Raw genomic sequence first — 22,656 nt, 5'->3', positions numbered from 1 at the left:
AGCATGGCAGATTGAGATGTTTGTGTGAGTCCACAGGTTCTGTCTTTGACTTCTAAACTTTGGAGAAGCCTCTACTTTGTATGAAGTGCTGACTGAGTAGTCAGCTGAAATTTTCCTCTTTAAAATGCAGCTTCTTGTCATGTGCATATTAATAGAAATTAATCAAGAAATATTTGGAGGGATGGACCTAATTTAATGTGCCTTGCTTGCTGCAGCAGTTGCTGACTCAGTGTTGGATAAAAGTATGTAAACCCTACTGACAGGAAACTGGGTAGTGATGCTTTGTATGCTGGAGTTTCTGCAGTTGTCTCCTTTCATTACAATTCCTGTATCAAATTAGGATTCTTGGGAAGTAAGTTTAGCATCTCATAACTGGCTGTTTAAAAGCTAAGTATCTGACTTAAACTATCTGGTTAAATTTTTTCTTAATTGTCAGTGAAGAGAGATTTTTGTCTCTAGAAGGTGGTTCATTTCATCTGGCTATTTCACTTCAGACACTAGATGATTGTCTACTACAGATTTCCTTGCATGACTAGTTTAACTTTCAGATAGTTAAAGTTGGGCAAGATAAAATCCGCTTTGAATAATGCCTTCTGTGTAAGGATGGATAGACACATATGAGATACATTTTATTGGAGTCTGTATATGCAACAAAACAAAGATGTTAGACCTTGGGATTAGTAAGAAAGGACTGATGAGAAGACACAGAAGTGTTGATTTCTGTAATTACGTACCTGCTCCTAAGAGCTTCCAAAGTACAAGCAGTTCTGATTTTAACAGATAGGCTGTGTGATTTGGGTGGTGTGAATATGATGATGCTGGCTAAGAATGTTGGCTGTAATGGAACTGTGTTTGTTACTGCAGCAGGCGTCTTCTCCGCAGGCTTGGCCCCAGCTGCTTTTGTGCCAAACCCGTATATTATCAGCGCTGCTCCTCCAGGGACTGACCCGTACACTGCAGCTGGATTAGCTGCAGCAGCTACCCTAGCAGGTAACTGAACACTGGATGGTGTCTGTCTTGATAATTCACCTGAACAAAAAGAGAAAAAAAAGTGAAATCTGTCCTGTTTATTCCCTGCAAATATAGTTCAAGGAAGGAGAGACTTGTAGGAAAATGAATACTGCCATTTTGAAAGTTTTCACTAAAATAGAAAAGATTTCAGTCTGTTATATATGGATTCCAAATTTCTCTTGCCACTGGACTTTCATATGCAAACATTAGGGCTTTTTTTCCAGTTCTAATAGTGTTTATCCTTAATAAGGTGCATCTAACATTGACAATATGTATTATTTTCAAGAGATGAGACCGCTAACCTTTCCTTCTGTATTTTTACTCAGTGCATTAATTTTCTAATTCCAGCTTTTCTCTTTCTCAGTGGGCATAAGAATAAAGATGGTCTCCAGCATGCTAAAAGGCCCAGACAACAGAGAAACTCAGGAAAATCTCTTAAAAAGTTACTAGATACTGCTGTGAAACAACATGACTGAGTATTCAAGTCCCAGTAGTGCTCAGACTTGAGTATAACATTTTAAAAACCCCCCTTTGTTTCCACATGGTGTTTCACAGGGAAGGCAGTAGAAAAAACTAAAAGGCATGTATTCATAATAGTTTATATGTACAATGCCATGATACAGAGAGATTATTCTTCTACAGGTTCTTCATCAATAGACTGGAAGAGTTAAATGTGTGCCCACTTTGTCAAGCATCATGTATATGGAGGGGAGGCACAGGCAATAGTTGTGTTTGTAAGCAAGGGCACTGTACAGAAAGGAGGAATCACAAATGATCAAAGTCTCAGTACATCACTATCAGGAGGATAAATTTTGTTCATTCTGTGATGTTCTGAAATGATCTTTTCTTCCAACCATGAAAACTGATTTTGAATGTTCTTTGGTATACAGACTCTGAATGCTTTAAGTTTTTTCTTTGTCATCTGAGTCTCACAAAGATATTCATTTTTTCATAGAGAAGATATGACTTGGTGTGAATTTTTTAAATTAACCCATTTGTATTCATGTGTCATTTTATCTAATATGGGAATTCTTTCTTTTTAATACCGATTTGTCTTCTGACACTGAGAAGATGGATCACTGAGGGATGCTACAAACAGTATTTTAAGCAGCTGCACTAGATGGAATAATCATGCTTTCCGGTTTTAGGTCCTGCTGTGGTTCCACCTCAGTATTATGGTGTTCCATGGGGGGTGTATCCAGCCAATTTATTCCAGCAGCAAGCTGCAGCAGCAAATACCACAGCAAATCAGCAAGCGGCTTCCCAGGCACAGCAGGGGCAGCAACCGGTATGTTCAGCATGAAAAGCAGAGGTGCAAGAGGTGCCTTACTTAACATTCCACTGTGTAAGGGTCAGCTGCTAGAAAATTTTACATAATTCAGATGTGGCATTTTATTGTATAATAAATGAATGTTAAAAACTCTCCATTTTCTTACTGATTGTCACTGTCTCACACCATGTTGAAGTTACTTTCCGGTCTTGTTTCTTAAGACAGTAAGCACTAAAAATGGTTCCTTTCTTCATGTTGCTGTGCTATTATGTGTGGAGGTAATTCTTCCTGTGTAGTAAATTACTGTAAAGTTAATTCTAGAAAACTGACATAAGGGGATAAAAAGATACATTCAGGCAATTTTAGGAGTATATTGTTTCTTTTAAGTTTGGAAAAAAAATGGATCTGTGTTTTCATAAATCAGCTGGAAGATTAAATGTTACACATTTTTCTGTCACTTCAAAAAGTAGGGGAAAATTAGGGAAATAAAGATGTTACCACTAGTTCTGTTGCTTAACAGGGAAGAAGGATTGCCCAGGTTTTTTTTTCTGTGGCATTAATTGTATTGCAGCATCACCGTGTGCCATATGGTATTTTTGCCTTAGTGAAGCAAGAGTGAGCAATTGTTACAAGAACTTGTTGAGAATTCCATTTCTTCAAGTAATTTTTAAAAAAATGTTAATTTTCTATTGTTAGTCTGGATACCTTTTTAAACTTGAGTTCTCAGTGTAAATGAACAACAATTTTGACAAAAGAAAACCGCAATTTTACACTTACTTTACACTTGAATGAATGCATTTCAAGTTTTTTACCAGCAATAATTAATTTTAATTTTAGTGCTATTAGGTTAATTTTAGTGCTATTCTTAGAAATGTAATATAAGAAGTCCGAGATACCATGTAATTCCAGGGGTTTTATCACTATTTTTATATTCAGGCGGATATTTCTTTCTACTAATTGTTTTTATCAGTAACCTGCATTGACAACTGAATGTATTTCATCTCTGCAGTGTCTTCTTTTTTTTCTATAAAATTAGTATCCAATTTATGCAAATAACATACACAATTCTTTGTGGAACTATCTTGTGAGTTGTATTTCTCCCTTATTTCTTACCTGAAAAAGTTGATTTCAACCAAGAGAAATAGAGTACTTGTAAAAATTTCAATTGCTTTTCAGTCAGATTCCCAGAGAATCGCTGCCAGAGCATAATAAAATACGCCTGTGTTGCATGGTGATGGAGTGTTATGTGAATGTTTAAAACTTAGTGGGTGCATTATTTACAGCACTGTTGACAGTGGAGTGTTAATTATTTAGACAAGTTACTACAAGTGCTGAAATACTCAGATTTACATCATTCAATTGCCTGGAAGTAATGTAAACAAATGTGTTTATCAAGGAAGGTCAGGTGTTCAGTTAATAAATAATGTAGGTCGTAAAATGTATCACTCTTACAGATTTTCTTCCTTTATATTTGTTATCATTGATAGAACATACCTGAGTCCTGCTGTCCAAAGCAGGGCAGATATTTTATGGTCACGTTTGTCAGCAAAATGGTGTCTACCTTTTATTCTTTTTATGTGTATGTTCTGGAAACCAACGAGGTGCAGTATTCCCAAAGTGAAAATCAGGGCTGAGAGGCATCAAATGCTCAAAGCAACTGTTCCAGACCTTTGTTAGCACATAATAGATTGGCTTCCTTACCTTTTAAGGAATGGGTGTTGTGTCGGCCTTTTGCAGGTCCTGCGAGCTGGAGCAACTCAGCGCCCACTCACTCCCAACCAGGGGCAGCAAGGGCAGCAGGCAGAGTCACTTGCAGCAGCTGCAGCAGCAAATCCAGCTTTGGCTTTTGGTCAGGGTCTTGCTACAGGCATGCCAGGTATGTATGTTATCAGTGGATTAAGAGACTCATGGAAGGGAACAATATTGGTGTTTGTTATTAGGTAACAGATTAACAAAGTCCTGTTACATTTACGAAAAGCTGCTTAGAATTGAGTTTTATAGTTTTATGTTATTCAGTTGGTTTAAAATACTGGCACAATATTTTTAGACCATGAGAAACTCTTCTAGCAACTGTTATTTGGAGCATTTTCTCTGTATTTGCTGTTACAAATGTATGCACAAGGAATATCACAGATTTTTGCAAGATAATTTCATATATAATGAAGCAACTACATGCTGTCTTAGAAAGTGATGTGCTCTCTGGTTCCTCTGCAACAGGAAGTATTAAGTTTTGCTAGAGTAACTTTCATTTGGGAGATAATAGTATCTAAAATTCAGAGTCCAAAATTAGGAAATTTAAAAGAAAATTACTGCTTGATCAGATCTGAAGATCACAAGATGCTTGGAAGCCTTCCAAAGGTTGGAGCCTCAGATTCTTTTAGTGTGCATGGCTTCTGACTTCCTGAGGAATGGTTCATGTCTTGGGAAGTGGTTAGCTTGAAGTTCAACATCACTTCTAAGGGTTTGTACAGTTACCTGAGCAAGAGCAATTCCAGTGTACTTGGCCATTCTGCAGTATGAAAATTAAAGTTTTTACATAGTTAAGTTGGATAATGTTGATGCATTCCTTTGGCCTGTGCAAGTTCTCTCCTTTGTTAACACCGCTGTGAGATGCCCTGCAGCCTGGAGTCAGAGTTGTTTGCTGCATGCTCCGGGGCTGCACTGTACGCTTGGTCTCTCATGGGCACATTATTCTAGCTGCAGAGCTGGCTGGCTATTGTGTCTTTCTTGTCTGCTTTCTTTTATAACTGCAGTTTCTATTTCTTCTCCTGCAGTAGTTATCTTCAGCTTTTAGCATCTTTCTCCTAAAACGGAGAATCAGCAAAGTGCTATCCTGGCATCTGCCAGGTGGTACTTCTGCACCTCACCAAAGCAGTAGATAAGGCCTACAAACAATGAGGCATGTGAGAATGTTACCTCAAAGACTTAGCTGTAACAATTTTTGAGAGAGGGTGTGGTGTATGTTTGTTTCTAGTCGCTTACTAGTTTTTACTTTGGATCTGGAGTAGTAGCTGTCTTAAGACTAGTTCTTAAAACCCATAAACCCCACCCCCTCTCCAGGTAGATGATTGAAAGCAATACTGAGAGGTCAAATATCTAACCTCAGTAGTGCAAGAGCCTGTCCTTTGAAGAAGGTACTTGAAGACATTTTTTCCTCTTCCACAAGCCCCAAAAGGATTTTTGTGAGAGCAGGAGTCTTTTTATTCAGTTTCTGTTGTAGGTTCCTGCTTTATCCCATCTGATGCTTCAAGCCTGGATGGCCAGAGAAGAACTTTATTCTTGTAAATATATTTCAGACTGTTCTGTAATAGGAATTGTGTGCAACTGACTTCAGCCTTACCAACCACACTGTTACAGGGAATAGGGCTCAAAATATAAAGAAAGACATTTATTTTTTCAACCATTTTCAGATGGGTTCATAGTGAGTGCTGGTGATTCCTCTTTTTAGGGTGAGAAGAATATAGGATGAGGAAATGAATACATGCCTTTATATGTGGGAAACTTGTTTCACTTGGTTTGGTGTCTGTATTTGGGAGAGATGCTTGGGCTCCATTTATAGCAATTAAAGAGAAATAGGAACTTTTACTCTTGATTTGTCTGCCTCTATTTTAGTTTCCCAATTTAGGATAAAGTGAGTTTGGCTCCAGAGATGCCTTTTTCTATTCCCTTACTATAAAGTTGAGTCAAGATGACTAAATTATACCTAGATACCAAAATGTGACTCAGTGAATCCCAGACAGCAACCACTGAGCAACACATGTAATGTAATAAACAAGATTAAGAAATGTGGAATTTGTGTTTCAGTGGACTAAGATGTTTTACAAGAACATGAAGGTCTAAATTGAGTGTCAAGGTTTTTAAACACTCTTTACAGAGAGAGTATTTTTAATTTGGCTTCACTGTGATGTAGCAGGTGAGATTGTTGTTCAGCTTGTCCATGCTGCTGTCCTGAAATTATTTGAACTGCTTTCTCCTTGTCACAGCTTTTGTGTGGGATGAAATTCATGTTATCCCAACTATGTGATGGTTTTATTTTAAAATTTGGTATCTCAGGTGTTCCTTTGTTAACTGTTTAGGAAGTGTATTCTTGTGTTGCAGAGAGAATGTGCCTGAAATCCAGGTTACTTTTCACATAATGTTGCTGTTCAGTCTCCCTTCAGGAAATCATAGAATGATACAATGTTTTGGGTTGGAAGGGGCCTTACATACAGATCATCTTGTTCTAACCCCTTGCCGTGGACAGGGAATCTTCCACTAGACCAGGTTTCTTAGAGCCCCATCCACCCTGGTCTTTAACACCTCCAGGGGTGCAGTGGCAACAGCCTCTCTGGGCAGCCTGTTCCAGTGCCTCACCACCCTCACAGTAAAGAATTTGTTCCCAATATCCCATGCAAAGCTACATTCTTCCAATTGGAAGCTGTTCCCTGTTATTCTATCACTTCATGCTCTTGTAAAAGGTCTCCAGCGTTCCTGTAGGCCCCTGTGGGCACTGGAAGGCTGATTAAAGGTAAAACTTTAGGTTCTTTTTTAAAACCACTAAATGTAAGATGCATTTGGCATTGGAGTTATGCAATTCCATTTTAAAGTCTTCCTATCCTAATTGAGCAAGTCACTCAATAACAAAGGTTCTTAAAAACCAGAGTGTTTTTGCCTGAATATATGTGGCTGAATGGGAGCATCAGAGGGCATTCTCAGTTTCATAGGGCCATCAGCATACATTCTGCTTACGAATAAAACCAGTCCTCATCACAGGCAACTTCTGGACTTTGTGTAATCATCCAAAGTCAGGAGTCTACTTGAGACTTCATCTGTCTAAGGAAGGAGTCATTGTGCTCAGTGGAGATCTCTTTTGTGCAGTTGCTGTAAAGAGTCTGCAGAGCTGCTCAGTTTACCCTAAATAGATGTTTATAACAGCAGGTCAGCCAAATCCCACCAGAGGCTCCACTGAATGCACTGACTAGGTAAGATACCAACTTAGTTTTATGGAGTTCACACAGTAAAGCTGTCATGGTGCATTTGGCTTGCAGGTGGACATGTAAAGTGAGTGGTCTGGGAAAAAAGCCCATGTATATATATAGCATGAAAATCAACAATTTCTATTCATTAGCATAGCATTTTTTGGTTTTATTACCTAGAGGAGTTTGAAGTGTGACATTGCAGTGGGTAGTATGAAATAGAAGTCAAACTTCATTATGGCAGATACACAGTATAGGCAAAGTTACAGTGATCATAGAAACTGGTTACTGGCAGGATAGTAAACTCTGAATCTGATGTATGAGAGAACGTGCAGAGATAAGGCTGAGCATGTCTTTGTCAGAACAAGCAAAAGGTTATAGGGCTTCAGGTTTTTGGAGAAAGAGTTGGGGAGGGGAGAGGATGGCATTTTTAAAGGGGGCAGATAATTGAGTTGGCAGCAAGGAGTGTCACATCTGTTAAATTGTGTGTAGAGAAGTGGCAAACTGGCATACATTTGGATGTCATCACTGAGGGAAGTTGGATTACTGGATGGATAAATGCAATACTAAGGATGAGCTACATAAGCCAAGAGAACAGATTTCATTTCCTCTCTTTCTTTAGGTTTATGTGATAAGAATCAGAAAGTTTTTCAGGGTCTATGGTTTCTGGAGACATTTAGAAATCATTTCAGCAAAACACCATATTGATAAACTAGATTGTTTATTTTCACTTTCTCTGCTGATATGGAGACAGTAAGTGTAGAAAGAGCAATTGAACTCTAAAATAAAAGGTGTGATTAGGAACTGATTAGGAGACAGTATGATTTAGTTTTCTGACTCCATGGGAACACCACAGTGAACTTGAATGTGTGAAGGCACTGAAGTGAGCTTTGATAATTGTTAATTTTGAGGGGAAATTGTGCAGCCACAGGGAGAGATGATGATTACAGAGATGTTTTAGAAATTGAGGAGGAGAAAATATGACTTGGAAGGGTGGATTGTGGTACTTACCTTAAATCAGAGGTCCAGTTATGTTCAGGTCCATATGTATTTGAGGGAGAACTCTGCTAGACCTAGTTCTGAACATACAAGGCAGCTGATGGGAACAACTGACTTAAAATAGAATGCAAAATCTCTTCTTACACGTGCAAAAATAGATTTATGACTTTTGCAGTCTTGTCTTTTTTCTTGATAGTGTTAGTATATATTTGAACATGGGAGGAATATTGAAATTCCATTGGATTTTGTTTTACTGCTTCATAAGAATAGTCAATCTAACAGTTAGAAATTGTTATTTTAAATATCAGCACCCTTTCTTAGATTATCGTAGCTTGTCTTCCATTTTTTAGGGATTCTTATTCCAGTTAATGTACTTCATTATAAAGTGTCAAGAGCTTTAAAATTAATTCTCTTGCTCTTGTTCTAAATAAAGGGTTTTTTTTGCTTGGCTTTCTTTTGTCTCTTTTGCTTTTATTCATTCATATATTGTATCCTGTATTCCTTCCTACTACTTGCTTTTCTCCTTTTTCAACTCCTCCTCCCTTCATCAATTCCAGTTCTTAACTGTCAACTGAATGAAGTGTTATGCTTCGATTGCAGTCTTTTTTATTCCTGTGAAACTGACTGGTCCAAGGCACTCCTGCACACACAGCATTCCTTTCCTAATGGGTTTTTTGCAAATGGACTTTTAAGTGTGGCTAGGTAATGTGTGGAATTTCCAGACTTGCATTTAGCTCAGCCCTTTAATTGTGCACATCTCAATAGCTTCTCCATGTACAAAGGAGTAAGAGAGAAATGTAGAGTATTTTAAACTGCTGAAAGAAATTGATTTGATAATGATCCAAATAGTGCCAGTTGTGTTGTACCTGTACCTTCTCACTATGATGTTAGCAGCTTTAACCTTGACAATAAGTTCAACTTTAGACAATTATTTTTAGCAGTTTTTAAATTGTAAAAAAATTACTTGAAGCATTTCTAAATCTGATTTTGTCCCATGATGTTTACTGCTTTTTCTTTGATGTCTAGCTGATGTCCAAAGACAGTGTGGCGGAAATGCTGGTTCATAGTTTGTGGTTAGAATGTTTCAAGGAGAGAGGAAGTGCTGACTGTATGAGACTAATGTACCAGTAATCCTTGTCTCCTGTGTTGTGTAGGCTACCAGGTGCTGGCTCCCACTGCCTATTACGATCAGACTGGTGCCTTAGTGGTAGGCCCTGGAGCGAGAACCGGGCTTGGCGCACCAGTCAGATTGGTGGCCTCAACTCCTGTTCTAATCAGTTCTGCAGCAGCACAAGCAGGTAAATATTTAATCCTGCACAGAGGGTTCTTTTACTTCTCTACTGAATCTTAACAGTAATGTTGATTAGTATTTGACATCATTGTTTTCTGTACATCTGTGAAGTTTTCTAGTTGGAAGGATATAGTGTGCATGCTTGCTTTATTATTCTGTCTCCTCCTGTTCTCTGAGACTTTTCTTTCTCACAGATGGGGTTTTCATTTTTAATTGGAATTTACAGTCCTCTTCCCATACATACATAGGCATGTTTCTGCAAATGTTGCTTGTCAGATAGGAACATTTTCTCCTTCCTCTCCCCATGCATTATAACATGCACTTCTCATCAATCCCCTAAATGGTGTCCTCTAGGAAGCATCATTTCATTCCTTCGGCCTGGCAGAAGATGGACTGCTCTGGAGCCTTGCTATGCTTTTCTCATGAAACTTATTTTCTCCTGAAAAATGTGACAAGGAGAAAGCTATGTATAGAATAGAAATCAAAAGAGGAGAATTAGTTGTATCAAAAATCTGTAGTTTCCTTCTTTTTTACCAGTTGTAAGATCTAGCTAGTATTACTCAAATTAACCATTTATTGCATTTGTTAAATTAAATTCCAGAATGTTAACTCTGGATTAATTAACTTAATCTGTTCAGAAAATTAGATTTCAACTTAATCTTATCAGCTTCTTTCTCTATGCAGAACTTGCTTCTGACAGTAGCTGAAGATGTCTTTGAATGACTCTTAGCTGCAACTCTGCTACTGCAACTTTGGATATAAAAAGTTCAGTAAACAATAATGTCTTATATATTTACACTGCAAATTCCCTCAGTTATATTAACAATTCTGCAGCCTTGATTAGCCTAAAACATGTGCTGTCTTCGCCGTTTTTCCTTGAGTAATTAAGATTGTGTAATACTATTAAGTCTCTTAGTCCTTTAATATGTGAATTACTGCTTGTTTTAAGAGGGCTTCAAGAAAATACAATTTAGTTCTGAATAATCCATTTTCAGTCAGAAATGTTTGAGAGAGTAATTATGATTGAAAACATGTGTTTTACAGCTGCAGCTGCTTCAGCTGGAGGAACAGCAAACAATCTCGCGGGAGCCACGAACGGTCTATTTCGGCCACTTGGTGCCCAGCCACAACAACAGCAACAGCAAACAAATAGTAGCCTACAATCCAATTCATTTTATGGCAGTAACTCTTTGACCAATAACTCCCAGAGCAGTTCCCTTTTTTCACATGGTCCTGGCCAACCAGGAAGCACATCTCTTGGCTTTGGAAGTAGCAGCTCTTTAGGAGCAGCTATCGGCTCTGCACTTGGTGGATTTGGCTCATCAGGTAGGTTGTTAATATAGTGAGGACATTCTGTGAGACTTTTGTGCTAAGCAAAAAAATGTATTTGTACCAGGCATCATATATATACATACATTTCTAAAAAGAATGCAAAAATAGGTTTTTCAAGTTTAAAACTAATTACAGTGGAATAAAAAGTTTTTTAAATTCACTTGGGTTCTGTATACAAGATGCATTTTTGAACAATATCCTTAGTCACAGGTATCTCCAAAATACTTTTCCATACTGATCACTGTACTCTGCCCCAGAAGTTTGTTACTGTTATTCAGTAAGCTGCTTTTGTTTTCAAGGAAGTCTTCATTCTGTGGTTAAAGTAACAATAGTGAAGATATACATTCTTTTCTTTTAATTATCATATCAGAAAAAAATCATAATTTCTTTTAAAAAATTAAACAGCATATAACTTTTTAAATTTGATCTAATATTAAGGTGCTTGTTTCCATAACATTTTAAAGGATTTATAAAACAAAAATACTTAATACCCAAGAATAGTCCCTGTTAACTCTTGCAGGTTTAATCATAGATACAGTTAAGCCTAAATAGTTTTGTGCACATTTGGGGCCTTTAATTATTTCAATAGATACTCCTAAATGTTACCAACCTGTTTGTACTTGAAAAAAAAAACAAAAAAACCCATTCTATCACATTTCTGCTCTAAAGCAGAAATTTCATATCCACCAGTTTTTAAACATGCAAGGTAGGTTTTCCTATATTTCAGGTTCAGTTTTAGTAAGGCAAGAGAAACACTTTTTAAAAAGAATATTTCCTTTTGCTATTAATCGCTAAGTTTACAGCACTGAATTGCTTCTTACTACTAATATTATTTTAATGAAATCAGGAGCATGTTTAATCTTGCATATCTTGCAGATGGGTAGAAATTGGGGGAATTGTATGTACTCTAACAGTATTCTTTTCAAAATTAAGGAAAATTAGCACTAAAGAAATTGTCAAAAAATTACAAAATGGCTTAAAATATGGGGGAGAAAAAACAGAAGGAAAAGCACACCCTTCATTGTTAAGACATGGTAGTTGTTATTTGGTAACTAAGTGTGACTAGTGACATCAAATATACTGCATATCAACACAAGAGTTTTTCTCAGTGTTGTTTTTCATAAAATAATCAGAAAAAAATATTTACTTGAACAAAACTAATGGTAGGAAATCCAAAATCAGGTTTTTACGCTTATCCTGTCCAGTATTGGATTTTAAAGAGGAGACTCAAAACATCCCATGTTCAATTAAAAAAAAAATAAAAACTGAGGGTGCTCAGTAGTGTGGAGTTTTCTTAGTTTTCCGTAATGCCAGAGCAAGTAATCTTTATTTCCAAAATTGTGCTATCCAAGTGTATATTATGTAATATAATTTGCCCTAAACTATTTGTAGGGTTTCAGTGAATCCTTAGCAGCTGTGTTTCACTCTAGGTGCAGTTTCATTACAGTGGTAGATAGTGATAATAAATACATATATTTAATGCAGTGCATTTAAGGCCTCTAGATAGAATAGATTTAAGTCATAACAGGTTTTGTCCTGCATTATCTGAAGAACCTCCATAGAACACAAATTTTAGTTGTTTATCTATTTAAGAAAATCAGCATAGCTTTTTCTGGCACAGGGGGTTAAGCCTTTTTCTTGTAGCAAAGGTCAGTTCCAGAGCTTAGTCCAAAGCCCTCAGCACAGAGAGCACATGCTGAAATCTTGCAGTAGTATCCAGGGTGATTTAATTAGCACGGTAGTTTGCACAGGGAAGCAAGAAGCCTATGCTTTTGCAGTTTGAGAAGTGCTGATGGAAGGTGCTATCTAAATCTGAAATATTTTTAGTAGTATTATTCTAATAAAATTATATTGAAAGTGCCCTTCTGCCTAGTATAAACTGTACTTGCCCTAATAGCCACTTTAAAAATGTTTCCTGGTTATTTATTTATTTTTTTAGAGTTCTGACCTGTATGTATATATGAATTGAATTACACGGATAAACATTTAAACAAGTAGTATTCATGCATATTCAGGCAAATTGAAAACAAGTTTAATTTTTTATGTGCCAAGGTTTCAGCTTCTTTGTAACTCCCATCAGTGTGTTGAAAAGGTTGAATTTCAGTTAAAATATAGTCATAAAGAATAACAAATGGCAGAACACATTTTGCCCTTATGTTTTCAGTTTTTGCAGGGGGCAAAAATAGCTGCAAAAAATGCAAAGGTGAGCATGTTCTAGCTTGAATGACTGAACAAAGTAACAACTGAAAGTGGCAAGCATACCAAATAAATGACTGTATGTACTTACAGTCTCTGTTCTTTTATAATAAAGTTATTCATACTCCATTTTAAAGGTTTAGGTACATGATGATAAGTTACTGCAGCTTAACAGGTAGCCAAGAATTAGATCAACTGTGGCAGCTTTCCAGATGCTGCCTTCTGGCCTGTAACAACTGTAAAGGAATCTGATCAGCCTAGAGTAGAGGGAAGGAGGAGTAAGCTAATGCAAATTATCTTCTGGGTAATGTGAGCTTTGCTTGTGTGTGTGAAAATGCAGCTCAGCTGGTTCGTGGTAACTTGTTAAGCTGCAGTAATTTAGCTGAGTAAGAAACCCCGAAAGATGGAAAAATAACAATCCATCATGTAGCATTGTATTAACATTTATATGGTTCAGTGAGCCAGAGCCTGTAGAGCTGGTCTCAAGGCTTGAGATTTCTTTCAACTGTTGCCCTAATTTGCTTTTCTGGTTTCTTATTCTCAATCTTCTTGCCTAGTTAGTCTAGTATCTTTTCCTTCTGGTTTCTCCTCTAGTATGTCTTCCTTCCAAGTTTCCAGGCAACATTTATCTCCTGCTTCCCTCCCCCTCCTAAGTATGTTTCTGTTTCTACTTGTACTGTGTGATGTTCCCATCATCAGCTTACTATTCCAGTCTTTTTGCCCCACAATCACATACACCTTCTACAGCCTAACTTTTCTTCAGATCTGCTTTCTTCTCATCCTCAGTCCCACTGAAACTGCTTGCCAGTTTTTTCTTGCAGTCTCTTTGTTGGCTCCTTTGTCTTACCTTTCTCTCTTCCTCCTTCTGGATTCCTTTTTTCTCTTTCTTTCCCCCCTCCCTAGTCTACTTCTTGTGTTTGGCTTTTGTCTCCCCTGCACTTGAAATAGAAAACTTCTTCTCTGCATTGCCTCATGGGCCTTTCCAACACAAGGTGGAGTCTTGGACAGCAGTTTCAGAGTCTGCTTTTGACATGGCACACTGAAGTTCAATTGCAGGCACAGCCTTAATCAACCATCTCAGGTGTGCTGGGTATGGTTGTGAATTTAAGTTTTCAGCCATGAATCTGTAGCAGATCTGTGCTGAACTTGGATGAACTGTGATTTTGCAAAGGATTTTAGTTCAACCCGAGAGTGTGAAAATAAAGGTCTGCTGCTGGCATATTTGGCCTAAATACATGAAAGCATTGGCTTCTCAAAGTAGCTAGATTATTTTGCAGCTTTCTTTGCCAGTATTTCTGAAATGGCAGTTTTCAGACAGAAATTCTAGTAAATACTTTGTCCAAGCAAGTTCCTGCCATGAAAAATATTAGCCAAGTTGTTAATGTTTTGAGAAAACAAATTAATGTCTTAAAATGGGAAGTTTCAAGCGACCTTTATATTATGCCATGCTGCCAGCTTTAATAGGAAGGTACTTGAAAAGGTTAAAGGTTATGGAAGTAAAAATTCTGACCTTTCCTTTTTAAGTTGAAGTAGTCAACAGTAGTAATCTATTTTCTAAATTCAGCTTAAGAAAGATTTGTTATTAAAATATCCATAATCTTGGTTTGGTTCATGAGTATAATAATGTTGAGTGTTTAAAACAGGCATTCTAGTTTAATACTTCACTAGTATGCAGCAGATACTAGAATTTAACATTTCTAAAATCTTTTTATTGTTCTCCTAATTTGTCCCAGACTGCTCATCGCCCTGCTGAATGATGCTGTGCAGGATAACCAGTCCTTCACTAACACACTGTTATCAAAAGCCTCTAGTCTAATGTGACTTTCAGAAACAATGATAGGAGAAAAATCATGTTTTTAATTTCTCACCTAATTTTCCTATCTCTGCTGTGCTTCTCATCTTCTTTCTTGGCCTATTCCCTCTTTATAATATCTTTACAAAACACTTCTTTGAGAGCCATAATTCTCATAGGGAAATTAAAGTAGTAATTTTTTTTCTACAGGTGAGGATTCACAAACAAGAAAGTTCAGAAACAGCTGAACAGCAATATAAATTATTTTGTGAACCCTTAAACAACAACTAATTTCCTCTAGACTTTTTCCTGAAATGAGTGTCACTGTCTGACTAATAATTTGTGGTGGAAAAAAAAATCAAATGATTTAGTGGCAATATTTTTAGAATAAATTATCCTATAAAGTGACAGTGTAATCTAATCTTAAAGATTCCATATTTGTCCCAAAGCCTGAAGTCAGGCATTTAAAACAGAGTACTGCAATATTACTGTGAGAAGTCTAGTGTGAAATGTTGAAAGACATGGACGTTGGTGAAATTACTTGCCAGTGGTACGTTTATACCCACTTGGTTTTACTTTAAAGCATGTGTGGTTATCACAGTAACTGTCTTTGTCATAACGATTGCTGTAATTATTGTGATCGCATCTGTTGTTGCCCAGCTGTAGTTGGGGATAGGTTTTATTCAGTTGACACTGTGTAATTAGGGTCTTTTTATTTCTTCTTCAGTTGGCAGTTCTGCAAGTAGTAGTGCCACAAGGAGAGATTCTCTATCTACTAGCTCTGACTTGTACAAAAGATCTAGTAGCAGCCTAGCACCCATAGGGCAGCCATTTTACAATAGTCTGGGATTTTCCTCCTCTCCAAGTCCAATAGGCATGCCTCTGCCAAGCCAAACGCCAGGACATTCACTTACGCCACCGCCATCACTTTCATCACATGGATCCTCATCCAGTTTGCATTTAGGTAAAAAAACAAAAACAAAAAACCAAAAAAACACTTTTTGTTTGTATGTGTGTATGTATTTCTATGTGTAAAATATATGTTGCATAAGAGATGTCACATTACCTTTGCTGTTAAACAGTTTTGTAATGAAGAGGGGCCATTCCTGAAAGGGGAAGAGCATGTTCAGATGCTCATTGATTTGACAGTGGAGGGCACTCAGCTTTTGGCAGTATCAGGCCAACAACTGATTTTTCTTCCCTTGCAGAAGCCCAGTAGGGAGCCCAGTAAGAATTATTGGTCGTTTTTCTATTATGTTTCCACAGTATGACAAGCAAAGGTGCATTATTTTTGGTTCTCCTCCACTGTGTTACCACTTCGTGAACATCAACCTCTTGGCCAAGATACTTTGCCAGGAATACAGTAGTTTATCACCAGGCTGATGGAAGGAGACAAAAAAAGGCATTTGTCAAAGAAGTAGCAAAGGCATTGTTAGTGGTGGCTCTCTGTTATCATATGTATTTTTTAAGGAATGCTGAAAATAATTTCTCAAATGTTTTTTTGCCTAGTAAGATGACATGGGAGCTCAACCTTTCTTTTAAAAAAAAACAAAAACTAAAATAAAATAAAAGATCTAAAGAAACCCCACCACAGTATTAAGTATATTTAGAAGATAATGCCTCTAACCTGAGGTTACCTGATACAGTTTTTCTTTTCTGCTGCAAATATTTGCAGTCATTTAATTTGGATGCTAAAATCATTCAGTGAGACTGGATGTAATTCAAGATTGAGTGGCCAGTTGCTCCAGTAACTGTTCAATGCCAGTTCTGTGCTTGCAATAGGCAATGTAATCCCCTATACTTAATAATGCAAATAAAACATGAAAAAAAATTTAAATGCCTACCAGAATACACCTTAAGTGAGAAATGTATAAGTGATTTGTATAACAAGGTTAAATAATTAAAATATATTACATTTGCAGTACAGTATCCCCTTCAAGGTTAAGTGCTGAATACCCGAAATAAAACTGGGCAAGGGGATGTTTCAGCACGTTTTATTTTTTTTTACTTACCTTTTTTCCTTTTTCAGGTCTACAAAGTGCACCTTTGGGCTGAGACCAAGCATGGAAAGTTTCAGCCCAAATGGAGGCTTTTGAGAAAGTTCTGAACATCTGACAATGGGGTTATCATGGAAATCTTTTTCTTTCTTTCTTTTCAAAGTACTCTCACCATAGTTTTCATATTGCTGAAAACTATATTTAAACCAAATTTTGGAAGGCATTATCTAAAATTTAAAGCATTCAAAGTTTTGTTTGTTTCACATTTGATAAATGTTAAAAGACTTTCTTTTCAGTTCCGAGAAAATAGGCTGTGATCAGTATAGAGGATTGCCTCTATCAGCAGAAATTGTTAAATACTGACTTTGACCCATTTTGAACTGTTTGGCAGTGTGAGCTAAGCCTAATAGCTTGTTAAAATCATGTACTAGATCAGTGTGTAACTGCCAGAATATACAGTTGTACTCTGAAAATTGACACAACCTCGTTGGCTTCCATGTGTCCTCTTCATCCTCCAAGTGAAGTGGACCTTGATTACTGATAAACTTTTTGCTATATTACAAAATCAGCCTGAAATTTGGAAATGGAGGTATTTTGGATATTTGCTTTCACAAAAAATGCAGAAAAATGCAGTAATTTTTTTTAGCCTTTTTGCCCTGTGCCATATTTTTGCACAGTTGCATTCAAAGTGCACCATCTCAGAGTTTAAGACTGTTTCTGCAGTTAATTGTCTGTCTTGTTATATTTATTATGGTGTGTTCATCAACCACTCTTGGAAGCATGTTTTGTTTTCATATACAAAAAATTAAAAAATCAAAGCTTTCTCATCAAGTGAGAAGTTATACCTGAAATCAAACAGGGAGTGTATTTTAAGAAGGGTATGGTTATCATGTAGTCACTTTTCAGAGTAGAACAAAGTCTAAGTTCATGTCTGCATGCAGTTTCCATTGGTATTCTGATAATGCCTGTCAAATGCAGCTCTCCCTCCACCTTCCAAACTTGTCCTGCCTGCTTGTATCAACAGGTTCAGCTAAGTTTAACTCTTGTTTTAAAATGGGCATCAAACTCGGTTGCTCCTGTTTCAGCCACCAGAATCTAGAGCACAACACTGGGAAAGGGTGCATGGTTTTATAACCCCTTTGTCAGACACTGCTGCAATTTGTAGCTTAAAAGAACAATTTCCCTTTTACAAGAAATTTGTGATATTTTACTGTTTTTATCTCTTTTCACCAACTTTTATCCGACATCTTGAAATAGGAATGTGCTAATGACTTTGTGCTAGTGTCAGTTTTCCTGTATTTGAAGGGATTTGTCAGTTGTCTGTAACTGCTTCTTTACTGTAATCAGTTGGAGCAGTAAGGTCATGAATTTGAACTACCCTTTCACTCCCAAGTACAAGAAACTGCAAGAGGAAGTGTTTTTCTGTTGTCATTAAAAAATCCTTTTAGATTGGTAGTCCTTACCCTGTTAGATGGTACATTGCAGCTTTTTAAGAGTAGACTTTTGTTGTTGAATAGGATTTCTAAAATCTGGGCTTTTGGAGGTAATTATTTCTTGTGTGTTGGGAGCCAAGCTTGTTAGTTGGGATTGATGCTTCACTTTCAGAGATGGTCATTCTGGGTAAGAGTAAAGGCCCTTTGGTCAGGCAGTGTGGGGAGCTTTGCATTGCCTGTCCCTCCTCTGTGAGGCTGCAGTAAACCAGGCATCACAAACATGTGCATTGATTCCTAAAATGTACATAGATATGTGTAATTATGTTTCCCATATGAAAATTAAACTTCTGGCTTAGGATTAGATGAAGCTACTTTTTTACATGATGAACAAATCCTTTATAGAAATTAAGTTTAAAGCATTTCTGTACATGTTTGTGTGTTACTAGGAAATACTGCTGACACATGTAAATAAGTTACTTTGCAGTAGATGTGTTTTTTGTCTTTATTAGAAATAATTGAAAAAATACTTTAATAAATACTAACAGACTAATGCTGTCAAAATAAATGTGCCTGAATCTAGCTTTTAACATTTTTTCATGTTCTCTTTAACATTAAATATGTTAAGGAGTCAATAATTTAACATGCTTTGTGTCCCTGAAACTTGGGCTCTGATTTAGATGATCTATATCCCATTTACATCTCTCTGCCTTTTCCTCCCTGTGGATTATCCATGGGGGTTTAGGTTCAATTAAATTGTAAAACAACTTAATATTACTCAGTGCTTCGGAGATCTTTGTTTTATGAGATCAGAAGTGAGAGCTAATTGATTATCCAAAGAATGAACCGCACATTTCATTCCCCAAGAGTTTAGAATTGTTTGGCTATACTGATGTCTAATAAGTATTTTAATATTTCAGTGCTTTTTTCAGTAGGGTATGTTCCCCAAATAACTTACAAGACATAGGCTGTTACTTTCCTAGTTTGGTGAAGAAAATAGGCCATTGTACTCACAATTTTGTCTGCATGTAATAAGTACCTAAGACAATATGCCTTCATTTTGGGAGTTTTACTGTTTTCCAAATCTGCAGAGTTGCCACTGAGCCATAACATTGCTGTTGTTAAAGGTTATGTGAAAATAGAAGCTAATTAAATTACTCTTATTTATAAGAGTGTCCAGTGTTTTACAAGATTCTGCTTTCTGAGTACCACAGATTCTTCTAGGCACAATGGATGTGCTTTCTTAATGCAGCCTTCCTGTACTATTGTCCTGCTTAATGTGATTATCTGAAATAGTCTGACTGGCTAGACAGGAGCCTCCCAGTTGCAGCATAGTTGTCTTACAAGTCTAAAAAACTGATGGTTCCCAAATTAGACTGGAAAAAGGCTCAATAATTCTGAGGAGGAAATGTATATTACACATATATAGCATATTTGTTAAAAGAGACCAAGTTTCTTAATTTCTATTTTAGTTGCTGGATTAATTGTTGCATTTAATTTATAGAGATGAAGACTCAGTTAAAAAAAACCAAGCTGAAACCATTCCTGATTCACACATGCAATTCCATGACTGTGTACGTTGACTGTGAGCATATGACCAAAACTGCCCTATTAGTTTCTGGCACAGAATTGAGTATGTGATCAATGGAGTGATAGAGATGCTGCAATAGGAAAGTAGCCTATACTTTCCTTTCAGATGGGCTCTGGTGCCCTCTCGTGATATTAAATAGTGTTACTGCAGAGCATGTACAGGGAAGCCAGGATTGCACTGATGTATTTACATAGTCCAGATGAGAAATACCGTCATTTCAGCTGCAGAACTTTTTTTTTGTTCTTTAGAACGCCATTCCTAGAGGAGAAATTATGGCAGAGCTTCACTCTGCACACTGCTTCACCTGCAGAATGTTGGGGTTTTTTCTTTTGTTTGCCAGTACCATAATGTTTGTCAATAGAAACTAAAAGTCATAGTTCAAAAGTTTGATTTTCCTGGCCATAGAGGATTAAGAGGCTTTTATTTAAAAGAAAACCTAGTGGTTTTTAAAAGATATTTTGGAGCATAAAGTATTTATTGATGTTTATCACAGAATTTTGAAGACTAATTATAAAAAAAATACTAATTATTTTTATTTTAGGGTAAAATACTATACACTGTAATAAATGTGATGCTTCATGTGTCTTCCAGAGGACTAACATCTCAGATTCTGGTACTAGAATTTGACCTTTTGAAACAAATAACTTTACCATTAATACATTGCCAGTCCACTGTAACACTGTTGTTGCCTAGCCTTATAAATACTTGGAACCAAAAGAAGGCTTGGCTGGGGCACAGTCAGCTGGTGGGGTTTTTTTTCGGTGTGGGTTTTTTTTTTCTTTTTTTCTTTTTTTTTTTCTTTTTTTTTTTTTTTTTTTTTCTTTTTTAAAATTAAATTTGTAATAGAGCACCATTCAAACAGCACATACTGCAATTTGTTTTAAATTCAAATGTAGATATTTATTCTGTTGACTTTGAAAGGGCTTTAATTATAATATCACTTCCTAGACAAGGAGACAAAATGCTTTCCTTTTCCAGTTTGTAGTCAATACTTTTAGGGAGTGTTGGCTTTTTCTTTCCTTAGTTTGGTTTTAGTAGTTGAATTGAGGTTTCTATATGGGAATTGTCTTTGAGTATTTCTGCTTGTATAGTAAGAGTATTCCTCTAAAAAGTCATACAGCAGCTGGGAAAGATGCTTAGGATGCTTTTTATGATAATTGCTGCCTGTTGTAAAGCGGAGGGGAGAGGCCTGCTGGAGGAGTTCAGAGTGACACAAACTGATCAGAGAGCAGGATGTGAGGAGAAATGCACAGGACTGTAGAGTGACAAGAGCTGTAGGTGGAATCACTAGGAAAAGGGAGTAGGACCTAGACACAGAAAGGCAATTCAGTTCTTAGAAAGTAAGGCAGGATGAAGTGAGAGTGATGAGTGTTTGTGCAGCAAGGAAAGGACTTCATGTTTCTAAAAGGAGCTTCAGTTTAATATATCTGTGATTGTTTGATAATTAAGTAGAGCATTCTTAGATACCTGGTTTGAAATTTGACATATTTAGGGCTGAGGTACCAGACTGAAAGCTTGGGATGCTGAAGTCATCAAATAACCTGCAGGACAGGTACAGCTTGACTAGAGGCGCCACATGTGCCTCCCCAAAAGTGCCCTTAACACTCTGGAAAGATTATCTCAGTAGGGACTGAAGGGTAGTTCAGATTTCATGGTCTGTTTTGTCACAATTGGCTAACACCAAGACTACTAACAAGGGTATAAGCCAGTATGACTTGTGAAGTGGAAATCTGCCCACTAAGCTAAAGGCCCACCCAGTTTTAAAGTTTCTGTAAGGCTGAGTGGGTGCTCACTTTACCTGCCTTGATATATTCTTCTAATGACATTTCTTTTCCTGGTGCCCTTCACATAAATTAAAAATGAGGAGGAGAATGGTTTTATTTATTGCGAGATAAAGCTATCTAACTCCTCCAACCATAATGAGGATAATGATAAATAACAAGACAACGCTGTTGTTTTCTTTGGCTCCAGGGTGTATCCGTAGTTTTAGTTTCACTTGCTGTTTTGCTGTTGCTTTATTTTCCTCCGGGCTGTTACTGACAGAGCTGCTTCCTTGTAGGAGGACTGACAAATGGTAGTGGTCGGTATATTTCTGCAGCCCCCGGAGCCGAGGCCAAGTATCGCAGTGCGGCGAGCACCTCCAGTCTCTTTAGCTCCACCAGCCAGCTCTTCCCTCCCTCGCGCCTCCGCTACAGCAGGTCTGACATTATGCCCTCGGGACGCAGCCGATTGCTGGAAGATTTCAGAAACAACCGTTTCCCTAACCTTCAACTAAGGGACCTTGTTGGACATATTGTTGAATTTTCCCAAGACCAGCATGGTTCTAGGTAATTATTATGAGAATGGTTAATAATATTTTAGTGCTTTAATATTGTTTTATTAATGTCGAATTTTGAACGAGGTGCTTGTCGTCTTAGTTCAAAGCATGCATAATTGGAGCACATACTCTTAGGCTGAGCTTCTCTAAGAAATTTCATTGTAAAAGTGGTATTTATTTAGCTGCCTGTAGAAGTTCTCAGTGTAGAAGTAGTCTCATAACTAGACTTGTAAACTCTAGTATTAAGGTATCAAAAAGGCATTGATTAAGAAAACAAAGTATGTGGCATCTGGAATGTAAAACTTTTTTGTCAGTATATCATTGGGTGCTTAGTTACTGTTATTTTCATCTTTAATGTTTTTCAAATGAAAGTTTTCAAGTCTTAATTTTACTAAAATGTATCCTTTTATATGCAAAGGAACTACTTTCATTTTAATAAATTTTATAAATGTTGACTGCTTTCTGTAGAGTGTTG

General features: G+C 36.9%; 1 protein-coding gene across 11 annotated transcripts in view; it reads left to right on the top strand.

Moving 5' to 3' along the window:
* PUM2 (pumilio RNA binding family member 2) overlaps positions 1 to 22,656 on the top strand; it is a 67,091-nt gene that overhangs the window by 34,084 nt on the left and 10,351 nt on the right. For 5 of the 11 annotated variants that reach the window (XM_083858051.1, XM_083858055.1, XM_083858050.1 and 2 more), the window contains exons 8-14: positions 865 to 990; positions 2,160 to 2,299; positions 4,019 to 4,157; positions 9,390 to 9,533; positions 10,571 to 10,852; positions 15,574 to 15,810; positions 21,924 to 22,191. In XM_083858051.1, the coding sequence (XP_083714177.1) occupies positions 865 to 990; positions 2,160 to 2,299; positions 4,019 to 4,157; positions 9,390 to 9,533; positions 10,571 to 10,852; positions 15,574 to 15,810; positions 21,924 to 22,191 (1,336 nt within the window). The remainder of the gene's footprint in view (positions 1 to 864; positions 991 to 2,159; positions 2,300 to 4,018; positions 4,158 to 9,389; positions 9,534 to 10,570; positions 10,853 to 15,573; positions 15,811 to 21,923; positions 22,192 to 22,656) is intronic. The other 6 variants (XM_083858052.1, XM_083858056.1, XM_083858058.1 and 3 more) reach the window with 3 other exon arrangements.

This window comes from Zosterops lateralis (assembly GCF_965231275.1).
Source record: "Zosterops lateralis genome assembly, chromosome: 3".
Lineage (NCBI taxonomy): Eukaryota > Metazoa > Chordata > Aves > Passeriformes > Zosteropidae > Zosterops > Zosterops lateralis.
Note: the sequence above shows the minus strand (reverse complement) of the source record. Positions and strands in the feature narration are given on the sequence as shown.